We start from the raw sequence: 23014 nt of genomic DNA, 5'->3' as shown, positions 1-23014 counted from the left end.
GTGTAAGATTGCGCTGGGAAGCCCAGGTCCATATATATATATATATATATATATATATATATATATATATTCACTTAAAAAACCATAGGTTTCACACGTTATAGTTAGCTGGACATTTCACTCATGAAAAACCATTGAAATTCCACCGTTATAGTTAGTGCAGGCAACTATAACTCACGCGACCGCAATCCTCTGCTGATGACGTCAGATATTACATCACTGTATTTAGACACTTATTTACCAAAGTCTTCTTCCATTAATTTTTAGCTATACATATATTACAAATATTTTTTTTTCAGAAAGACATATGTCATCAGTGATGTAATATCTGACGTCATCAGCAGAAGATTGCGGTCGCGTGAGTTATAGTTGCCTGCACTAACTATAACGGGGAAATTCAATGGTTTTTGATGAGTGAAATGTCCAGCTAACTATAACGTGTGAAACCTATGTTTTTTTAAGTGAATTTGCAAGGTTTTTTAAATGCTAAGTTATGTATTTATTTATTTAAAGGTTTTTCACAGTGCGCGTACCGTACGCGCACTGTGCGCTTCGCGCGCCCACGTTACGCAGTTCGCGGAATTTTTCCGTTTCTACCGTACGCGCACGCTACGCGTACTCCGCGATTTTTCGCAAAAAAATTAAAGGAAATTTTGGCCCTTGGGGGTCCTTCTGGGACCCCCTGACTAAGGCTAGGGGGTCAGGAACTGTCCACCCTGCCCCCTTTTCACGTTCTCCACCTTTGTTTTTCACCCCCTCAGACTGCGAGAGACAAAATGGCGGCCGACACTTCCTGGTTTCGACCGATTCGAATGTTTACTAAGATCTAACAACCAATCAGAATCGCGCACGGCAGCGTGCGCGTACGGTAAGTTTTACTGTACGTGCACGGTGCGCGCTTACAGATATATATATTGATTTAAATGCTATTTTCTCAGGAAATACTGAACAGATTTACACCAGACCTGCAAAAGGCACATCCCTGACCCGAGGACTACCTCTCTGCCAAATTTCAAGTAATTCTGTTCAGCCGTTCGGGCTGTAGCTTGGACTAAAGGTCCTATGGAAAAATGCATGGGGAAAACGCGTTTTGGGACCCCCCCTTTTTCTCTGCCCCCGCTTGACGAATCCCCCCCGAGACTTTCAGGGAAGGAGCGGAGCGCCCCACCTATTTTTAACATTTTGTGAGGATTCGCCAATCGGCGCCAAAGTTATTCTAAATAGAATGTTGCGGATTTCCTATGGAAACACAGTCCTAACTATAACTATCTACTGGCGACCGCCAGTAGATATATATATATATATATATATACACACACATATATATATACACACACACCCACACACGTACATACACAAAATAAACCGAGCCTAGTACCTAAAGTCTATTCTGATTGGAAACTCCATCTCCAAGTGTGAAAATCTATAGCTCATTTGTGGCACCCATCACTGCTTGCCCCCTTCTCTCATATACACTAGATAGAAATAGGTTGCCAGAGTGCACTAACCTACAAAAGTTACCTTTCCCAAAGGTAGATTTCAAATTTGGTTGTAGCGCCAATAATGCCATCTATGTTAAAACAAGCTAGTTGACAGAATGCAGTTTGTGACTTATAAAATGTAATTTTTTGAAGTTGAAGGCCCTTAAGAAACCAATGAAGACTTCTGGTACCACAGTCCTTTTTAGCGTCTGGTTACAGACCGCTTTAGCTATCTTCCGAAGTTCCAAGGACATTGATACTACAGTACAGGTCCATTTCATATCACAAAAGGTTACCCTGTCACATTGATGACATGTTGCTTCTGATGAGGGTACAATCCTTTCTACTTCACAATTTCATGCATGGAATATTAGTGCCTCTCTTCTGTGTACAGCAAGCAAGTAAGGTACCTTAGCTTTACCAATGCTTGTTAACTTAAGAGACTCAGTGATAGGAAGGACAGAAAAAGACTATCAGATCAGTCTTGCTTCCCAGGTCTTCCTTGCACATGAAAGGTTCCTTCGTAGCAGATGTAGTTCGAGGCACTTTAGTGAGGGCCTGTGAAACGGAATTATACAGTTCGAGGAAGTGGGACTGAAAACTGTGCTCCAAACCGGATGCTTAGTGATGTTGGCAGTGGGCAAAATGTAGCTTTGTGTGCGCATTTTATGTACAAGTGGTCAGAAGAAAAGATAGAAGCACAGAAGAGTCACAAACGTAGTTAAAGTGATGCAAACCAGGATAAAAATACAGACTGGAACGGTTTCCAAGGGAAGCAACATTTGGAAAATTGATTCATTTAGAGATCTTTTCCAATCCTCAAAGCAGATTTAACTCTGGAAAGAATGCATCTGTGAGCACAGTGATGTAAATCGACAGCGCGGGAAAAGAAGAATTAGAGTTAAAAATATAAATAAGGCCGAGCACATTAACCCCATACCTCTGAAAAGACGGATCAAATTTAAACCGTTAAGCACCCTATTTTCAGATAAAATGAGATTTAAATGCGGTCAGAAAATGGTAAATAAGGCAATCGGTTACAATAACTTCTAACATTTCTTGATGAATTCAGAGATATATAGAATCCTTCAACAACCACCAGCAACCATTTCAGAATTTGCAGATGTCTTGCTTGCTCTTTCAAACTCTAGTTACACAGAAATAATTTAGGTGCCTGGAATGATAATATATGTCTAACGTTCAAAGTATGTAAAACAATATATCCTTGGTTGTATTTAGGTGCACTACCGACTATTTATCTGGCTACTTTAATTCCTGAGTTCATGATTAAGTGAGTATCAGACGGTGATGTCCTCTCATAGCAAGAAATCCAACATTGGAATGTGAAGAGCTGGGTTCTTATGGCTCATATTTCACTGGAAATTGTGCTTTTTATGGGTGAATCACTCACTCCCCGTCGCTACAATTGTACATATTTATGAAATTAATTAAAATATGGTGAAATTTCCATTACATCAACGTAATCTCACATAATTTCAAGTTACACTTGTTACGTGAAATTCTGAAATGACATGCCATTCGCAGCAAAAAATCAGCCGAACATCTACAACATGAGCGGCTGCTGTTTGCACCACTTGCGTTTTCTCGTGCTAGTGCAAAATGCGTCCTTGAATTCTAAATGGAGGTTTGGGTGCATTTTGGGTTAAAATTTAGTGCCAAATGCGCTTTTGCAATTGGCACAATTTTTCTGAATTTCGTAGAACTACTCAAGTGTCTCACATCCCTATTATAAATATGTTAAATGCCATGTCATTGTAGAATTCAAATGTGTAAATCTCTAACTGATGCACAGTATCGTGTAGACTGTCTCCTAGCACCACCAATTAATAGCGCTAGGTCACTAACCAGTAAAGTTTGTGCTACATGAATACCCATAAATACATATCAACGACAAAAAGGCACCTTAATGATACTAGATTTATTAGATATTCCTTTAGGATAGCTCTTCCTCGTGTGTTCACAGCACAGAAATAAACATTGTAGTCTTTATACGACAATTTATTTACACATTTTATATTGATATTTTACAGTGTTCTTGAGGTCGATTAGCAATATTCAACTGTGTGACCCCGAGTATGCGGAGGAGGGTCGGTTCAGCAAAAAGCGGACAAGCATCATCAGAACTTCATCATTAAACCCTTTGACATCACCGTCTTCCACGGATTCGTAGAGGGGGGCACTTTCGGTTCCCCAGCAAATGTTCTTTCGTGGATTATTTTTGTCAGTCTCAACGTCAAGTGCCAAGGTATTCAGCTGGTAACAAAAGAAAGAAAAATATTTTCCATCCGAGATCACACCCTGTGAGGCGAAGGGACGGGTAACATCTGAATGGCTCCAGAAGCCTGCAACGTTAACAGGAGAGAATTAGTTTTCCCTTCAGGTCAAAGACATCCCACACTCTACAATAGGACCGATTCAGGGCGTCCGATCTTTAACAAAGCACTGCGCGCCTTCAGTTCAAACACTTTACTGTACATTGTTCCTCAAATGGGAAGCACTGTCCACAGATACCCAAGATGGACAACCGCAGCGAAGACACGGACTGGGAAAAGGCCAACCGGTCACCAGGCAAGCGTGCAAAACCTTTCAGTGTCTTCAGGTGAAAGTCACCTTTAAATATGCTGCTTAACATTCAGATGCGTATTCCTCACAGCACCAACATATCACGCACAAAAAACTATCGAGACCCCTGCGCTCCAACGTCTTGATGCACCCCTCAGTCCCTGAAACAACGGACCCTCCTCGCATATATAATAATATCCCCAAACAACCACCTGGCAGTCAGAAGAGAATGAGCCCTACCCAGGCCTGGACTGGCAATACCGGGCAATCCCCCGGTAGGCTGCCAGGGGTGGGGGCCGGTTTTTGGGCCGGGGGCCGGTTTTTGGGCCGGGGGCCGGTTTTGTTGCTCACTGTTTGCTCTGTACTGTCTCTGCTGCCGCTGCGTGACTGCGTCTCCCTCGCTCGGTGCGGAAAAAAGCAAAATTTATGAACACAATTAATGAATTTATTTAATCTGCTGACTGTAGGTCAGTGCTGGATAAATAGCGCGGTGCGCTGAAGTCTCCACAGCCGCGTCTGCGCTGCCTGCTCTTAGTCGCAGACTCGCAGTTCACCCACCTTAGGGGGGTGGGGCGGGTGCAGCTGTTGGTGGTGAGTTGACACATGCGCATTGGAGCTCACGCAATAAAAAGTGCGCGTGATCCCCAGGTTCCAGAACGCAGGCTGCAGCAGAGACTGAGACCTTGACGAGTCGACCAGAGGCCCTCTCTCGCCACCCCATAATTTAATTTATTTATAGCCCCCTAGCCCCTGCCTGTCCCAGTGTGTCCCAGTGCCGCCCGCCGCCAAGTGATTGTTGTTTTTGCATTTTTGCTAATTGCATTTTCAATCAGATAATGCACAGCAGTAGGAGCGCGGGGTCAACGGGTAGGGATCGACCTGGTATTCTCTGATTGTCGTGTTCACCGAGCTCAGGTTTGTGTATGTAAGTTACGTAACAGAGCAACAGGAGAATCCAGATCAGAGTCTGATCTGGATTTTCCTTTTGCTCTGTTACATAACTTACATACACAAACCTGAGCTCGGTGAACACGACATATGGGCAACTGCGTGCATTGTTCCGTCCTATGGTGTGGTGGCACTGTAGTGTCAGGGCAGTGTTCCTGGTGCGGGGGAGTCGCGACTCAAGACCGGGCTGGAGCGGGCCAGAAATTTCAAAAGCAAAAGGGGCCTAAGGAAGTAAGGGGCAAGGGGGCTACTACTAGGCACAGGCCCGGGTTCCGCAACGTAGTGGCACTGCACCGGCTTTTGTTTGTTGCTGTTGCTTGCCTAATATGAATGTGAGCAGGGAGCGAGGTGGTGGCTGGCCTCAGGCCTGGCACTGCAGCCAGCACGGGTTTAGGATTATCGCCTACTGCCTGACACGCGACGCTGCTCCCTGACACTAAAAGCCGCAGGACTGGGTGACTGTCCAGCGCTGATTGACAGTCTAGTTCACGGTGCGATGTGCGTCCCCAGTCTCATTCCTCTCCTTTCTTTTATTTGCTCCCCTGTGAAATGGATCCAAAAAAAAAAAAAACACTTTTGCTGGAAATGTCGTATTTTTCTGTTATTTTATTTCCAAGGTGCAGCTTCGGGAATAAAAGGTTAAAATATGATAAAATAACTAAATAAAGTAAGACAGAGTGGTAGCAAGCTGGCCAGATTGATTTTATTAACACCCAAACACATTAGCGTCACTTTTACAGAGTTTGCCAGTGAGGCGCTATTTTTGTTTTCTTGTCTTTGTTTTTCCTGGGCTTGCTCCTAGTGCACCAATCCTGGAGGTGCTGCAATGTGTGGATTGGAGAAAAGAAATGTGTACTGCGGCTCTGCGTCCAGGGATGTGGTCTTTTTTACCCTACTACTGCTTACATTTTGTAAGGATATAAGCAATGGACGTTAAAATGGGTCCATTCAGGGCCTTGTTGTCATGTCCTCAACTTTTCAGGCAAAAGCACTCACTGATTTCTGAATAGTGAGTGTAAAAGCGCTAAGCTAACCATGTTGTTCCTGCTTACATTTCACATGGTTTGCTAATTTTGCATTCCCTTTGAGTGTTTGGTTTTCCAGGATGTTGTTACTATTTTTTGTAGGCCACATATTGCTCTTGTCTAGTGCGTCATTTAAATTGAGCCACATCCAGGTGTTTATAGCCGGCAACAATTGGGTTGTAATTGAAGGTAGTGTGAGTTTTTCTCAGTGGGGCAGTATGGTTTTCAGTGGGGGAGAGGATGTGGCACTATGGCCAGAGCTGCTGAATTTGGAACTGGTGAACCAGGTTCAGCCTTAATAACCAGTCCATTAGACCACTCTCCTGAGTGAGCACAACCCATGCTAGACCTTAGAAGGCTTCGCAAGACCTTAGAAGCTCTGGTGTCTTAGCACCAGCAGGCGGATCCTAGCAGTGGCAAGCGTGGTTTAACCTTCAAGGCTTGTCCACCACAATCCATACTGAAGTTCACCTCCAGTCTTGCGGGCAGGCCTATGAAGCAGCACACCCTAGAACAGTGACTGTCATTGAGGTCACAGGACCCTTGAAGGGCCAGCTCTAGGGCAGTGCAACCGGTGTGACCGCACCGGGTGCTGACTTTGGATGGAGGCATTATGTTTGCAAGTATATTAAGATTTTAAAAGCGCTTGCTGCCTCCTTCCTGGCCTTCAGCAATTTTCGGCATCAATAAAAATGGCATGATGAATCTGGTGTTGAATGTTCTTCCTAGAGAGAGATCTGCATATTGTTTAGTGGAAGTTTTGACTTATGGAAAGGTAGCTCAGAGTGTTAATGTGCCTGCTGCAAAGAACATGTACCATGCAGATCACAAAGTGCACATAATGTAAATAGGTCAGTGGGCTACTGCTTTTGTCAGAGAGATCCTATTGTTACTTGCAGTTAATAAGTTAAAATCCTAACATAGACCAGTGAGCTATTAATGCAAAGGGCACCACCAGTGCTAAGGCCGTCCCTGCCCTTGAGGGCAGTCTTTCTCACTGACCTGCCTGTGCCTGAGGCTGCGAGCAAGACTCCGGCTATGCTAGCAGGCTGCACCACTACCTACCAGGCCCGGTTCTAGAGGGTGGGCCAGGCCCACCAAACATGAGCCTCCTTAGCCCTCGCAGTCGCAGTGAATCTGCCACCGATGTACAACAACAATAAAAACTGTTAACTTGTGATTTACGATCCTGCTGCAAAGCAACCATTTGTCGGTTGGTAGTTCGTAAATGCAGATAAACTGAATTTTATGGGAATAGCTCAGTGGGTTACTACCTCTGTCACAGATATCCTTGTGTTACTTGCAGTTCAGAAGTTAACATAAGACAGTGACCAATGAACTGTCATAAAAAAACTGCATACAAACTTCGCTTTTTTGTGTTGTGATGTAGTTAGAACTTCTCCATTCTTTCATTATTCTAATGTTACTAATAAGAGTTTGTTTGGGCAGTTATACATTTTTATCAGTAAAGCCAACCCTGACCACTGGAGTACTCTTTAAATCCTGACTTTGTGCTCTCCGAGTCCCGACCAAACCCCCGTAAAATATACTGCCCACCAGAATGGATGAAGTGATTTCTACACCTTGTAATCCTCATTAGTTTATGTGACATTTCGCGTAAACTGATTTTGATTTATTGTCTCTGTATAATGTGTGCTGCTGTTATGTAAAGTACTGTGACACCTTACACTGATATGAGTAGTGCTATACAACGAATGGAATGGGTATGAGAGAGGGGCAATGGAGAGATAAGGGGCACTAGTGGAGGGTGGCAGTGAGGGAATACCAGAAAGAGGTCATGGGGTGGGGGGAGCTACGGAGAGATGAAGGGTGTGGGTGGCAGACAGTGAGGGAGGGTGGCAGTGAGGGAGTCAGAGGAGGAGTTCCCGGGGTGGGGGGGGGAACTACAGAGAGCTGAGGGGCACTAGTGGAGAGTGGGAGTGAGGGAAACCGAGGTGGAGGTCATGAGGTGGGGGAACTACAGGAGAGATGAGGGGTACTAATGGAGGGTGGCAGTGAGGGAAGCCAACGAGGATGTCATGGGGCAGGGGGAACTACAGAGCGATGAGGGGCAATAGTGGAGGGTGGCAGTGAGGGAATCTTATGAGGAGGTGGGTCACAGGCTGGAAGGGAACTACAGAGAGATGAGGGGCACTGGTGGGGGTGGCAGTGAGGGAATCCGAGGAGGAGGTCACGGGGTAGGGGGGGGAACTACAGACAGATGAGGGGCGCTGGTGGAGGGAGCGGTGAGGGAATCTGAGTAGGTCATGGGGTGGGGGGCTACAGAGAAATGAGGGGCACTAGTGGAGGATGGAAGTGAGGGAATCTGAGGAGGAGGTCGTGGGGGGGCTACAGAGAAATGAGGGGCACTAGTGGAGGATGGCAGTGAGGGAATCCGATGAGGGGGTCATGGGGTGGGGGGAAACTACGGAGTGATGAGGGGTGCTGGTGAAGGTTGGCAGTGATGGAATCTGAGGAGGAGGTCATGGGGTGTGGGAGCTACGGAGAGATGTGGGGCACTGGTGGAGGGTGGTAGTTAGGGTGTCTGAGGAGGAGGCCATGAGGGGGAGTGGCTACGGAGAGATGCTTTATTTTAGCACTATTTACAAAACTCAGGATATAAAAATCATTTAATGTTTGCACATTGTCTTGTACACTTTTTACTCTGAACCTTTGCACAATTGTTTGAAGTTAAGTGCGTTTTTAAATGTCTTTATGCTATTTTATATGAAGAATAAATTGGTTATATTTAAATTCATGTTTTGTGCTCGACATTTCATTTTTTAGTGTTCTCTGTAGGAATGTCTGTGTTTTATGACTGTGTATCTTGGTGCTCCTTAAGGTAATCATTTACTATGCTTTAAAAGTTAATACAATCCAATATGTAATGAAAAATGTGTTGAAAAATACTTTTTTTTTTTGGCCTTTCTGTCTCCCAAATTTCTTGTGTGGGGGGGGACAAGTTCAACCCCCCCAAACTCCCCCTAATAGTGGTTGCTCACTGCGCTTGCTCGCTACACACCATGTGGGGGCTGGTCTCACTTTTATTTCTCTCTGATTTACTACTCGTGCCTATTTTTGGTGCTCTCTGAAAGAATGTCTATGGGTACATATGACTGGGTGGGTAACCTGGTGCTCTTGAAGGTCATCATCTACTATTTACTGTGGTTTGAAAGTTGATACAATTGAATATGTAATGAAAAATGTGCTGTAAAATTCACCATTTTGGTCGGTTGTTTTCCAAAATTTTCTTGGGGGGAGAACCCCCCCAAACGCCCCTAGTAGCGGTCGGGCTCGCTCGCTGCGCTCGGTCGCTACACGCTGGACGGAGGCTGGTCTGCCAAATTTGACGGGGGCTGGTCTGCCAAATTTTGCCAGGGCTGATTGCAGTTCCCAGTCCGGCCCTGGCCCTACCCACTACACACACACACACACACACACACACACACACAGACCTACCCACACACACACACACCCCTACACACACACACACACACACACCCCTACACACACACACACACACAGCTCCTAGTTTCTCTCCAGTCTCACGCCTCAAGCACATACAATGATTCAGTTGTGCAGTATGAAATAAATAATTTTTTAAAAAAGAAATGTAAAATACGGGTAACAGATTTTGGCGATTCTACCACTAAAATATATTCGACAAATTATTCACTTAAGATATTTAAGATCCTATTATGTTTGTTTTTTCTAATAACTGCATTTAATCCCAACACAAGAAAATTGCTCCAAAGAAAGCACGATAATATTTCTTTCACTAGCTCTTTTCTGTGGTGACGATGGGAAATATATCCATGCAGGAGGGAGGAAAAGTCATTAAATCCAATTTACTTGCACGAATTGTACCAAAAATGTGCAGTACAAAAAAATTCCTTCACTGAATTTATTGCAGGTAAGCACTTTATAAGGCTCGTCATGTGTCATTCAATCTCTTCCTAACCATCAATTACAAATAAGCAAATGTTTCACTTAAGCTTTTTCTGCCCAGGTGCTGTTAACAGATGGTCTAATGGCAAACTGTTTACATTGCCCAGCCATACTCAACTCATAAAGCAAGAGAGTGATGGGTTTGATACACCAAAGGAGGGGCGTGCTAAGAAAATTAATAAAAGTGTTAAATGCCAGACATTAAGGGAGTGACTGTTCAAATACATGACGCCATCTCAATGAGAGCAGATGCTCATTGTGCAGTTCCTTTATGCCCACCTCAGTGGGGATAGAAGAGTTTCTATGATTTGGGGAACCCCAACCAGTATACACTCTAAAAAACTCGTTGCCACCTGGTACTCACTGACAGTGGTGTCTGGGGAGATCCCTCCTGCCTAAAACCTAAAATTCAATAAACTGTTGACACAACAGATCCCACACTTAGTGGAGAGAAAGAGAAGGCAGCTTACCTGTGATATTCTTCTCTTTTCTAATTTTACCATACCCTATACATTTTCATGCCTGTAACCGCAGCAAGGGGACTAGAGCACCGTCACAGTCACGCCAAAGCGCCAGAAGGCGCTAATCTTCGGCCCAGAGCCCCCGCAGCACTTGATGCGCGCGGACATACCAATGCAGAACCCGGGCAAAGTCCGGGCCAGGGGCAGGCCCATCTGCGGCTGGCGGAGGCTGGGCCCACTCTCTTTCAAGCGCCGCAGGGGTGCAGGTCTTGAAGACGGAGGTGAGTGTTTACCCATATTAACTGGACTGACTACATCCTGATTCAAACCTATCATGTGGAAATGTACTGGCCAACCACCTGCTCGCCCTGCCTTCACCCTGGACAGCATGCTGGAGAGGGTGGTCAGCATGGTCTCTTCAGAATTAGAATGAATAGAGCGTAGATTGTCACTGGGGAATGAGGTAGTACATACAGACTTCACACTTGGAGGTACACCTGGGGGACATCAGCTGACCCAGCAACCACTACCATACCCCATGATCCATTGCATTAGATAGCTGGTTCTAATAACGCCAGGCAACCCAGCGGAGGCACCCCTGGTGCTCAAGGGCATGCCTCGCCCAGGACACTACAAGTTATGGGCACCCCAAATGCAGTAGTTGCAGCGACCACCATAAGGAAATGCAGGAAGCCGGTCTGCACTAAAAGGAAACAGCCCCCACGCACCAGTTCCTCCCACAGATGCTTGTTATCATGGATGCAATCTTCATCATTATCTGGTGTTAGCACTCCGGGCCCGGTGCCAATGCCCCTCTTCTGTTAATGGTCGTCCAGCCCTGACTCGGACGGATTCATCTGTGTTCTTTATTCCTTATACTCGAACCCATCGACAGTTTAGTCAATAATCTACCAAGCCGAGCACATCTAGTAAAACCATTCCTGATCCTTCGAGCACTAAGCAATAAGGTAGCCGTCAGAAAGGCAGAACACATATAGAGGCGCACAAAAAGTGTAATAGATAGGCATCAATACAAAATACTACACCAACAATACATGAATAACATAGCCACTGCCAAAAAAGTCTATCTTGGAGTACGTATCAATCAAGCCTCCAATTCCCACAAGGAACTTTACAAAAATTGTGAAGGAATTCACACATCCCCCCCTCAGATACATCAACACATGCCAACTCACAGGAGTGGGCGGACTCACTCTCAACTTTCTTTGTAAATAAAATAAATGATATCCACAAAGGTTTTCCACAGATCACCAACACACTGTATAATCAGAACAAAACCAAACTTTGTAACACTTATTCTCTCAAAGAATTTAAGAAACTTACAGAAGGGGACACCTCCGTTCTACTCAGTAGGATGAAATCTGGTTCACCAACTGACCCTGCATTCTCACAGATCCTATCCAAAATTGGTCCAGCACTCATCCCCAACTTAACCCATATCTTGAATCTCACACTCTCAGAAGCCACTGTGCCTGCACACTGGAAGAAAGCTATTATCAGACCAATCTTAAATAAACCAACCGCTGTCCCCAAACACGCCAATTATAGACCCATCTCTCTCCTACCCCTGTTTGGCAAGGTAAAGGAAGCAGCAGTAAACCAGCAATTGTCAACATATCTGGAAAAAAACAATTTTATTGGTCCCATCCCAATCAGGCTTCCAGTCCTATCACAGTACTGAGACAGCTCTGGTGGAGATAATCGAGAACATTAGGCTTTCCCTGGATGCCAGACAGTCGGCTATTCTCATTCTGATCGACCTGTTGGCGGCCTTCGACACCATCTCGCATGGCATCCTTCCGGAACGTCTATGGGAGCTTGGTGTTGAGGGCCCGGCCCTGAAATGGCTAGATAGCTACTTGTCGGAACGGTCTACAAAAGTACAAATAGGGGGTTTCTGTTCCAAAAGTCAACTTATTGATAAAGGCGTCCCCCAGGGATCTATTTTAAGTCCCACACTTTTCATCCTTTACGTGTTGCCCCTGGCCAAAATTATTAGAGACTATGGCTTTGATACAGTCTCCTACGCCGACGACACGCAGTTGTTGATCACTCTCGACCCAGATCCTACTGACGCACAACGCAGATTTAAACAGTGCATGTCATCAGTAAATGAATGGATGTCAACTAATCACTTGCTCCTAAACGTGAGTGAAACAGAAATTATGCTCTTTGGAGACGCACAACACGCATGGACCACGGACTGGTGGCCTTCCTCACTGGGACCATGCCCTCCGCCCAAAATAACAGTTCGAAATCTGAGAGTTATCATGGACAATAAACTCTCCACGACGGACCACATCAACTCCTTGGTCCATACCAGTTACAGAATAATGCGCTCCTTAAGGAAAATCTTTAAATGGATTCCCCTCTGCTCTCTCCATTCCCCCTTGTACAGGGTTTGATCATCAACCGATTGCATTATGGCAATGCGCTGTTTGCATCTATAAATGAAAGACTCCTGTCAAAACTACAAGTGTTGCAAAACACGGCGGCTAGATTGGTCCTGAATCTGCCTTCCCGATCCCCATCAGCTCAGAGCCTTAAAACCTTCCATTGGTTACCAATAAAGAGGAGGGTCTCCTTTAAACTATGTTGCTTGACTCACAAAACCTTGAATAACCAAGGTCCTATCTAGCTAAGAAACTGGTTAAATATCAGTCAGGGCGCTCCCTCCGCTCAAACAAGCACTTGTTGAGGATCCCCAAGATTTGGACTGTAAAAAATAGGGACAGGTCCTTTTCTAAAACTGCACCAGAGCTATGGAACTCACTGCCGCTACGACTTAGCCAGGAAACAAACCATAAAAAAAATTCGGAAAGATCTCAAAATACGGTTATTTTAAACTCTGCTTCCTCCCTCTAGCTTCCTGTGTTTGGCAAAGCGCTATGAGACCGAAGGGTGAAATATGCGCTTAATAAATATCTACTACTCCACTACAGGACCCATCCCAGGCCCAATACAGATGTGCTGGGCCTGCCGCCGGCAGCATGCCCTTATATTTTGGTGTTGGCAGGGGTACCATCCCTTAAGAAGGAACAGAGGGAAACTTGGGATCAATTGTGCAGCAAATGCGTGGATTGGTTGTCCAAGAATAAGAGGTTCAACGTATCAAACATGCAAGAGATTATCATGGTACGAAGAGTGGGATGGGTAGGCGACTAACTCAAGAATATGGAGGGGGACTGTATCGGTTAGTAACTTCCGTAGACTGTCTATACAGTAAAGTCACTGCTGAGATGCCAGGAGATCACAACTACCTACTTGCCAAACATCTGGTCTCTACCACTAGGTTACTTTTACAAATCAACTCTCAGAAGCCTTTTAAAGGAGCTTGTTCTTCCAGTAGGCCAAAATAAATTTTTAGCATTGTCTGGCCTGGACTTTCAGGATTGACCACCACCACCCCCGTAACTGATGGGGTCGACTATACACCGACACACCCTTCAAATATATCAGAGTCATACGATCACATCACTACAACTATCCCCAAGGCTTGCGTCAACCCAGATCTGAACATACTCAGCTGGAATGTCGCCGGCCTACAATCAAAAATAGACCTAGCAGATTGGCTGGAATTGGTTAGACAGCAGGACATTTGGATGTTCCAAGAAACCTGGGCTACCAAAGACCTATATCTCGAAGGGTTTGAATGCTTTAACGTCCTGGCCCCAATTCCCAAATCTGGTCGACCATCTAGTGGTCTCTATATTTGGATGAACATTGCCACACGGGACAGCATTAAGGTCCTACACACCCATAGCGACAAATTCCAAGCTCTGTTATACAAAAGGGGGTATCTATCTATTTAATTAATTTTTTATAATAACGATTTTCACAATTCCCCTAACATAAATTTTAATAATCTATTTTGACTATGTTTCTACCTTAGAGAATGGTCACGGCTCTGATACAAAAGCCGGTATCTGTTTGGGTGGAGATTTTAATGCTAAACTCCCCAGTGAAGACACTGTGGCTCTAAGGCTAAGAAGTAGAGGACAAATCTGTCACAGGGGCGTGAAGCTAAAGGAATATATTGGGGAACCATGCTTTGCGTAATGTCATGGACATTGCCGCTGTAACTAATGATAATAACCCACCTGACCCAACATTCAGAGGAAGGGGTAGTGCAACCACCATTGATATCTTTATTCCACCCGCCCTTGAAAACTTCTCAGTGAAAGCTGTAGTCGTTCCCGCACACCACGGCGACCACGACCCGATCCAAGTAGTACTTAAACTGTCCCCAAGGCTGATATGTAAAATAGAATGAGGTGCCATGGATTTGGTACCCTCAACAGAAAAATTAAGACTAGGGGAGGGGGGGGGGGGGGGGGGGAAGAGCAATTGTCCCTGATCACCATGTGGAACATATCAGCACTATCTGGAACTTTTTGACTCTTGTCTGTCCAGATGGGTACCCAACCCAGAGGTTATTAGCGCGTTTGCTCAACTTTGTGAGGACATAAAATCTGTACAATCAAAACCTGCTGCCGTTATGCAGCATGGACCCAGATGTTTCAATAGCGAGTGTTCTGTGATCAATAGACAACTACAGAAGGCCCCATCAACTAACTCAAGGTGCCCCCCTCTAATTAAGTCGCTCAGACAGAAGTACAAGCAGGTCATAACTCAGAGGAACGACAAATTATTATCTGATCGATGAGCTGTTGTCGCCAACGTTGTCAGCCTAAAGAATGGGAAAAGCTTTTGGGCTGCCGTTAAAGACATGAAAGCTACCCGAAGTCAAGGAATCTATACATCAGAGGCCGGGCAATAAAGCCCCAGGCCCCGATGGGTTACCTATTGACCTTATTAAGCACAAACCCAATTTTTGGGCTCCACTCTTGCTGAATGTTTTTATTAATTTAACCCATGCCCCACTACCCAGTACCTGGTCAACTAGCATCAACGTTCCAATTTTTAAAAAGGGGGACCGCTCACAACCCAGTTGTTACAGACCCATTTCCCTGATTGACAATACTCTGAAAATCTTAGGGAGGGTCTTATATAATAGGATCAAAACATGGTCCGAAGACATTCTTATTTTACAACCATGCCAATTAGGTTTTAGGAGTAAAATAGGCACCATCGAGCAATGCTTAAACCTCAATCTAATAATTGGGAAATACACTATTGCACAGAGGTCACCTATTTATTTGGCTTTTATGGATCTGACCTCAGCATTCAATTATGTAAACCGGACAAGACTATGGTAAATCCTATTAGAATATGGGTTAGACGAGGCTTTAGTACATTTCTTAGCATATCTGCACAAGAATCCGAGAGCTCGGGTTAGGATCAATATAGGGGGTGAGGACTAATGACATCCAGGTTGGTAGAGGGGTCAGGCAGGGATGTGTTTTGACCGCCCTACACTTCATATATATATATATATATATATATATATATATATATATATATATATATATATATATATATATATATATATATATATATATATTTGCACAAAACACTGATGGAGTTAACCAATGATGTCCCGAGAGTTAACAGCAATATACTCCCCACCCTATTATACGCTGTTGAGGCAGTATTATTGGGCCGCACACCTAATGCTCTACACCTTATAGTACGGGGTTTTGACGATTTTATGGCCACTTTAGGTCTATGCACTCATTTAAAAAAATTATTTTATGATGGCTTGCGGACAGAGGAAGAGCCTTTTAAACTTTATTTCCATGGGCAAACTAAGTTTACAATGTACTAGCACTTTCCCCTATCTGACGTTGGTCTTTGCTGCTAATGGTTCCTGGTCGGACCACATGGCATACTGTAGGGATAAGTTCTCCAAAGCTATTAACTCGGTTCTTAGCCTACCACAACCTAGGATGACGGGGCCGTTTTAGCTATTTAAAAAAATGTTTAAACTTCAGTGCATTCCCACGGCAACCTATGGCGCGGAGGTCTGGGGCTTCTCAAAGAGCTGGAGCATTCAGCGTGAAGAAAACAGGTTCTGTCGGAAACTTTTAGGTGCCCCCATCTCCACGTCCCAATAAGCTTGCCATAGAGAATTGAACTTACATTACATTGAAGACTACATACAGCCACGCCACGACCGATTCTGGCTAGCCATTTGAAAAAATCCAGCGGCGACCCTTACACGAGAGAATATAGGAGACTACCTTAAATGTGAAAAGGGAATGGACATCCCGAAGCTAGAAAAAGTGCGTTTAAGTCTAAGCAGGGTAAATTATGAACATATTTTTGCAAGCCCAAATGAAATAGATACCGTTAGCAAAAAAAGAAGTTCAAAAGGAACTCTATACGCATTATAGCAAGGCAAGACTAGATAAGGAGTCTAAGAAACCAACTGTAGCTGCTTTTATGTCAATCGAGAATACTATTTACCAGTTGGCAAGCTACCTCAAAAAACCTATAGGTAGTTGGGAGAGAGGGCTCCTTTTTCGCTTAAGAGCGGGCACTGTGAAATTCTTACTTTGTTTTCCCCTCGGTTTTCACGCTAACCTTGATCTTTTGCCTTGCCCGCGTGACTGTCAGATCGGGCAAACCATACTACACTTTGTTCTTCTGTAAGTTTTATAAAACGTATGCCAAATGGCGTTCAATAAATTTTTTTAAATTTTTTTTTAAATAATACACCTGTCCATCTTGACGTTGCATATAGATCTATCCTTCTTCTGGAAGATGAAGAATTAGTCTTCCGAGTAGGCGCTTTTCCGAAAAATGCTGTGCATGCCCGCAATACGATGTGCATTTTATGAACAATGTTTTAGTGTATTTGATTTTACATCTGATATTATGATGCAATCATGTATTTTGTTTGCTGAAAGGCGATTTGTTCTTTTATGGATATGTTTTTATCCGAATAAAGTAATTAAATTAATATATTTTCGTGTGTATCAGAAACATGTTACGAGTCCCCCTGAAAAAGCTCTGTGTGATTATGGTATGCTGACAGACCAGAGAATGCTAAACTACACTGAGGACTTGGGGACCATCCAAAGTTGTGCTTTTTAAAGTGGTTTGCTTCCACCACCATGACGAGGCTACGACATGATCAACTGTTCGTGGCAGATGATTACCATAGCAGGACAAGTCTGCAACTTCATTAAGAAGGCCAAAAGACTGATTGGTACTGCTCAGTCTCCACTTGTGCAGCCATTGTGCTTAGGGATGGGGTGGAGAACCTGACCGGCCTGTTGCAACAGCAGGTCTGCTCTTTATAGAGAGGAAGAAGCAGCTGAGTACGGAGCTGCAATAGACAAGCATGCCAGATCCTCTCAGCCCAGTCTGGGGCCATCATAACCAGTTGCTCCCGATCCTTATATTAATGGTAGAATGACAGAGTTTGGCAGTCCAGTATACAATCTCGAAGTAGTACAGCAATAACAATAGAGCATACTGTTCCGAGATCGAAGTTCAAGGTTTTATATTAGAGACCCAAAACGTCATTGGTCACAGGAGCTTCTGCTCTTAGAAGCAAGTGCCCTCACACCCAAAGGTGGTATGCCTCATTATTGGGTTTCCTCCTCGTTTGGCTTGAACTGCAATGACCAATAGGTCACCCAAGGGGGCACTTTGCTGGAGATCTTTTTGATTTACCTTTTTGAAGAGCCTACACATATCAGTTCAAGTCTACCAGCTTTCATAAATTCATAGCACATTTTTTATAAATTGAGAATTTATCAGTCTGGTTGCAAGGTTCCGCGAATTACGCCACGGGTATTATTGTTGAAAGAATGTGTATTGACAAAATGATTGGCTAGCAAATAGTTTGCTTGTTTTTTTAAACTTATTTTATGTTGTATTAAAGGAAAGAGTTGCATATATTCTCATTTGTGTGACAAATAGGAGTTACATTTTAGTATATAAACTTATATGATCTTAAATGAACTGCATAGTTAAAATAAAAAAGATTATTAATTGTGACGTAGTATTGGATCAGATGAATTATTGAAGATAATTGAGCTGTATATTGAATTTTAATTGTTATGGCTTTTTTGGTTAAAACAAAAAACTACTTTAATTGTACACTTTGCACAGAGGTGGGTGTCTCATATACATAAGAGGACCCTTACTCTCCCCAAGTGAAGATAAAGTTTACACACGTATATGTCCTGAGGAAACAGACATGAAACATGTCGACCCTGAAGTCGTATCAAATGTAATTGATTTGATCACACTCTTCATCAAGGAGAAGCTAGGATCATTACATCCCTAAATTTCCCAAATTATTTTTGGCCTTGACAGATTCTTGCAACCTAATTAAATTACCATTACGAAGTATCTACAGTCAATTTTAACACAGATCCACTACCAATCGTCCCACCCCAATACTGGGATAAACCAAAAATCTACAGTATTCTTTGGTGAATCAAAAAGATTTCCGGCAAAGTGCTTCCTCGGGGGGGGGGGGGGGGGGGCATTGAAAATTGCAGCACCAGCTCAACGAGGAGCAAGCCTGATGATGAAGTATGCCAACTTTGGATGGGTGAGGGCACTAGCTCCTAAGAGTATAAGTTCCTAGTGTCCATGATGTTCTGGGTCTCCAACATAAGACCTTAAACTTGGATCTCGGAATAGTATACTCCATTGTTATTGTTGTCCCCAATCCCTAGGCACCTTTCGCAATAAAGTAGGCAGAAAACGTATTAAAGAAAACACCTACAGCAAGCACTGAGACCAATCAAAACAAAGTATTTCCCAGTGAATCTTTCAGAAGTATATAGCACAAAACTTCCTGTTCTTGCTGGGGGCGAAGAGACTTGCAAAGAGAACACCTCGATCCCATTATGGAAATGATTACCTGTCACTTCAAGGTGTAATCAGATCCTCCAGCATTTCGCAATTTACAAAAAACAAAACACAAAATAAACTGCCTAGCGCGATGGACGCAATATTTACCATTTTGGACACAAAAAAAAAATGTCTCCCAGCAGAAAGTAAAAAAATGGTGCCTTCTTAGTGGCTGTACGCACACACATTACTACGTGACGCAGTACAGCAGTAAAATAGCTAGACCACCTCTGCCCTGGACTGCAAGCTTTCCAAGACATCATCTGATGGGCAGTGTCAGCAGAGGGGGCTGTGATTGGGAAGAGTGTGCAATTAGCAGTGGGAAGCAATGACAGTGTGCACTGGCAGAGGAGAGGGTTATAATGCGGAGATGAGCAGCGATAACAGACACAGAAGAGGTGAGTGGGATGTACTGCAAGTGATAGGAGGAACAGTGAAATGATGGGTTAGAGGGCCTTTGAAGAGAGGTGAGCTTTGACAAGAGCAGCTAGCAATGATACAAGGGCGTGTGCAGAAGAGATGGACATTGATAGGAGGCATGGGCCCCGAGTGACTAGGTGAGCCGCCATAGAGGGGGGTGGAGAGTAATGGTAAATGTGAGCACTGATGGACAGGGCGGGCAGTGATTGTGGGGGTGGGCAGTGACAGGTGGGCACTATTAAGAGACCTGCACACAGATGAAAGAAGTGGAAACTTCAAAAAGGGAACTGTGAAAAGTCTATAAAATGCTGCGCTTCTGTGCATCATCACTGCGACCCTGAAGCAATACCAGCACATTGAGGCTGCACAAAGCACCACACTTTATCTTTATGAAAACCTGAATTTAGTCCTCACTCCGGGATGCATACATTCATTCAAATGTTTGTACTGGTAGGAAACCGGACAGCTGGGTCTGGCCAGGATGAGGAATAAGTGGCTACACAATAAATATGTTTCACTACTGAGATACAGTCATGGGTGTAGACGGTGCAATCATAGCATAGCTAAAGACCCTTTCAGCTAGAGGGCCCTGGAGGAAAATGTATCGTTCTGGAAGAGACAGCATGTGAGGTCTGAGTACAGACACTGACCAAAGGCGAGAAGATGCCCCTCTGCTGCTCCACCAAGCTCTCCCAGGCTACTGCTCCTATAATGAGTTAGGTTGACTTTACACTTCATACAAACACCCCTCCACCAGACCGACACACATTCTTGATTCAACACTCTTCTGCCCCTGTATATGTCTGCTGGCTCGGCTGGCAGTCTATGTACCTCTCAGTCATTACCAATCGGCCCTCCCCATGCCCCTGTGGACTGTAACCTACCCCCCTAGGTGGCACTGAGCAATATTTTGGTGGTCACTGCAAGCCTTTAATCAGATTGCAGCTTGTTTTTGAGAGTTTAACAGAATAAAATACAATCTCCAGAGAACGTGCAGGAAGAGGCTGGCGCAGTAACTTGTAGACAGATAGAGGGTTGCTATTTGGAAAGAAGAGGGGTGTGGCGGTCGCAGTATTGTCCCAGGAGAACACTACATAACTGTAAATAACTGAATATAATAGGTATGTGGTGAGAGATGGGACACTGGAGAAGCTGGAATCAATTGTGTGTGCGAGTTTGTGTGTGCGTACGTTAACTGTAACATTTTTTCTTTATTAACTTAGCCTGCCAAACTCCATCAGTGCAGGGCCAGGGTAGCTGCCGTTAAGTTTATGCACGTTTCATTATTTAACACAGAAATGGGAGCTACCAGCATATCCTGGTCTCTGTGTGCTATGGCTCTAATGGCCCTGTTAATGTGGCACACCATTTGTTAAAGTCGTAAAAAGAAAAACTCTTCAGGAAGGAGACAGGGGTTATATCCAGCACACTTTTTAGTCTGAGAGCTATGTATTCAAATGTAATGACAATGAGTGCACACACAGTAATGAACCCCTTAGATCTTGAATGTGTGTGGGGAACTTCCCTGCCTGAGGAAGGGGGTTGCTCACAGAGGGAATAGTCTCGTATTCGGGGGTAGACTGCACACACAGCAACTGTAAGTCACAATGAGGGGGGGGGGGGCTGTATTGTGAAAGGACTGACACCCACCCCCAAGGCACTGATCTGCCAAGAGCAATATTTAACGTGCTTACATTAGCCATACAATGCACCTCCACCCACTACGATCCTGCACCCTATGACATCCTACATAGGCGCTAGAACATCCCAGGGAGAAAATAGCCTCCCCCCCCCCCCTCACGAGGTTAGGATTGAGCTGTGCTTCTGTAGAGCTGTAGACACTATAAACATGCATATTTCAAAGTGGAATACTCTGCTACAACAGTTTACATCGATTTAATGCTGAAAATGATGACAGGTAAAATAAAGTGCCGCAATACTGCCGCAAAATTTCTATTTTGTAGCGCACAATTTGCAAATCTATGCCACAATATCCTGGGAGGGGTCTGTGTAAAGTCCACTAATGCCCCAGTTAGTGAGATGCAATCAAGCATCTGCGTTCATGGTGAGCTACCGCTACCAGGAAGATTTCCCATTTCTCAGCACACTTAGACAGGCGAAGCAACTCCTGACAAAATGTCCATAACCCCACTCAGTACTTTGTTGATAAAATGAACAGTGGTAGAACTGTCTGACAAACTGGATGGTGCTGCCTGAGAGATGCAAGGGAGAAATAGTCATTGCAAGACAACCCACCTGTAGCACAAGCACGTTTATGTGCAGGCCATGCTCCAACGCCAAACAAAACTCAGTGCAGGCATGTAACCCAGATTTAGTCATCAGCCCACGGAGGAGGCATTTTTGCCCAAGGTAGTCGGAGCATGCAGAGGGCTGAAAGTCGACTTATCAAAAGGATGGAGGGGTCCATTCACCAGTCCAAATCAAGAAGTGGAATTCTCCTGATGCTGGACCACTGTGATACACAAAGCCATAAGGCAAGGCAGGCACATGATTTGCAGATGTGGCGATTTGAGCCCATGTCATAAATCTTGCAATAATTTCCCAAATATATGCGATCCTCCCAGGGCCGGACTAGGAACAGCCCTGGCAATTTTTTCAAACAAGCCCCAGGGGTGGGGGGCAAGTTGTACTGCTACTTTTGTTACTGGCAAAAGACACAACTGATGGACGGAGAGCAGAGTAAATCAAACATTCACTCCCAGTGAAGAGATCTGGGTTAAATCCATAATTCTTTTGCTCGCCATGTCACCCCAGTTTAAACCCAGCCATATACAAATCATTCTGGACCCTATTCCTCATGGGAACAGTGCAGCCCGAACTGCCAAGCTCATGGGGAACAGGGTCAAGACTGATTTGCATATGGCCAGGTCTAAACTAGAACGGCGTGGCATGCAAAAAAATTATTGATTTAACCCAAATCTGTGACGGTGAGTGTTTGATTAATTCAGCATTTTTTCAAATCATCTGTTCGTTTTGCATTAATCGCCCTAAATGGGAAGTGTATGCCCAGATGTGGGTCTCGTACTCACAAAGCCATCGTATTCAAGCTAGCCTGGCTGATGAGGGGTGTTACCCCGAAACCAGTCCCAGGATGCTTGTGTCTGGTCCAGGGAAGACCTGCCCTGGTAGTTTGAGTTGGACTGTTCCAATGGGGAACAGGGTCAAGACTGATTTGCATATGGCTGGGTCTAAACTGAAATGGTGTGGCGTGCAAATAAACTATGGATTTAACCCAGATCTGTGACTGGGGGAGAATGTTTGAATAATTCAGCATTCCTTCCATCATATATCCTTTTTGCTTTTGTTACTGAGGCCGATATTGCAGCAC

The 23014-nt window shown here is 44.4% G+C and overlaps 1 protein-coding gene across 1 annotated transcript in view; it reads right to left on the bottom strand.

Moving 5' to 3' along the window:
* Window positions 1–3405: 3405 nt before the first annotated feature.
* Window positions 3406–23014, bottom strand: part of MRPS30 (mitochondrial ribosomal protein S30) — a 66024-nt gene continuing 46415 nt past the window's right edge. The window contains exon 5 of the mRNA XM_085631223.1: window positions 3406–3844. Within this exon, the coding sequence (XP_085487349.1) occupies window positions 3558–3844 (287 nt within the window). The 3' untranslated portion in view covers window positions 3406–3557. The remainder of the gene's footprint in view (window positions 3845–23014) is intronic.

This window comes from Triturus cristatus, chromosome 2_1 (assembly GCF_964204655.1).
Source record: "Triturus cristatus chromosome 2_1, aTriCri1.1, whole genome shotgun sequence".
Taxonomy (NCBI): domain Eukaryota; kingdom Metazoa; phylum Chordata; class Amphibia; order Caudata; family Salamandridae; genus Triturus; species Triturus cristatus.
This window is presented reverse-complemented; position numbering and strand designations above follow the sequence as displayed.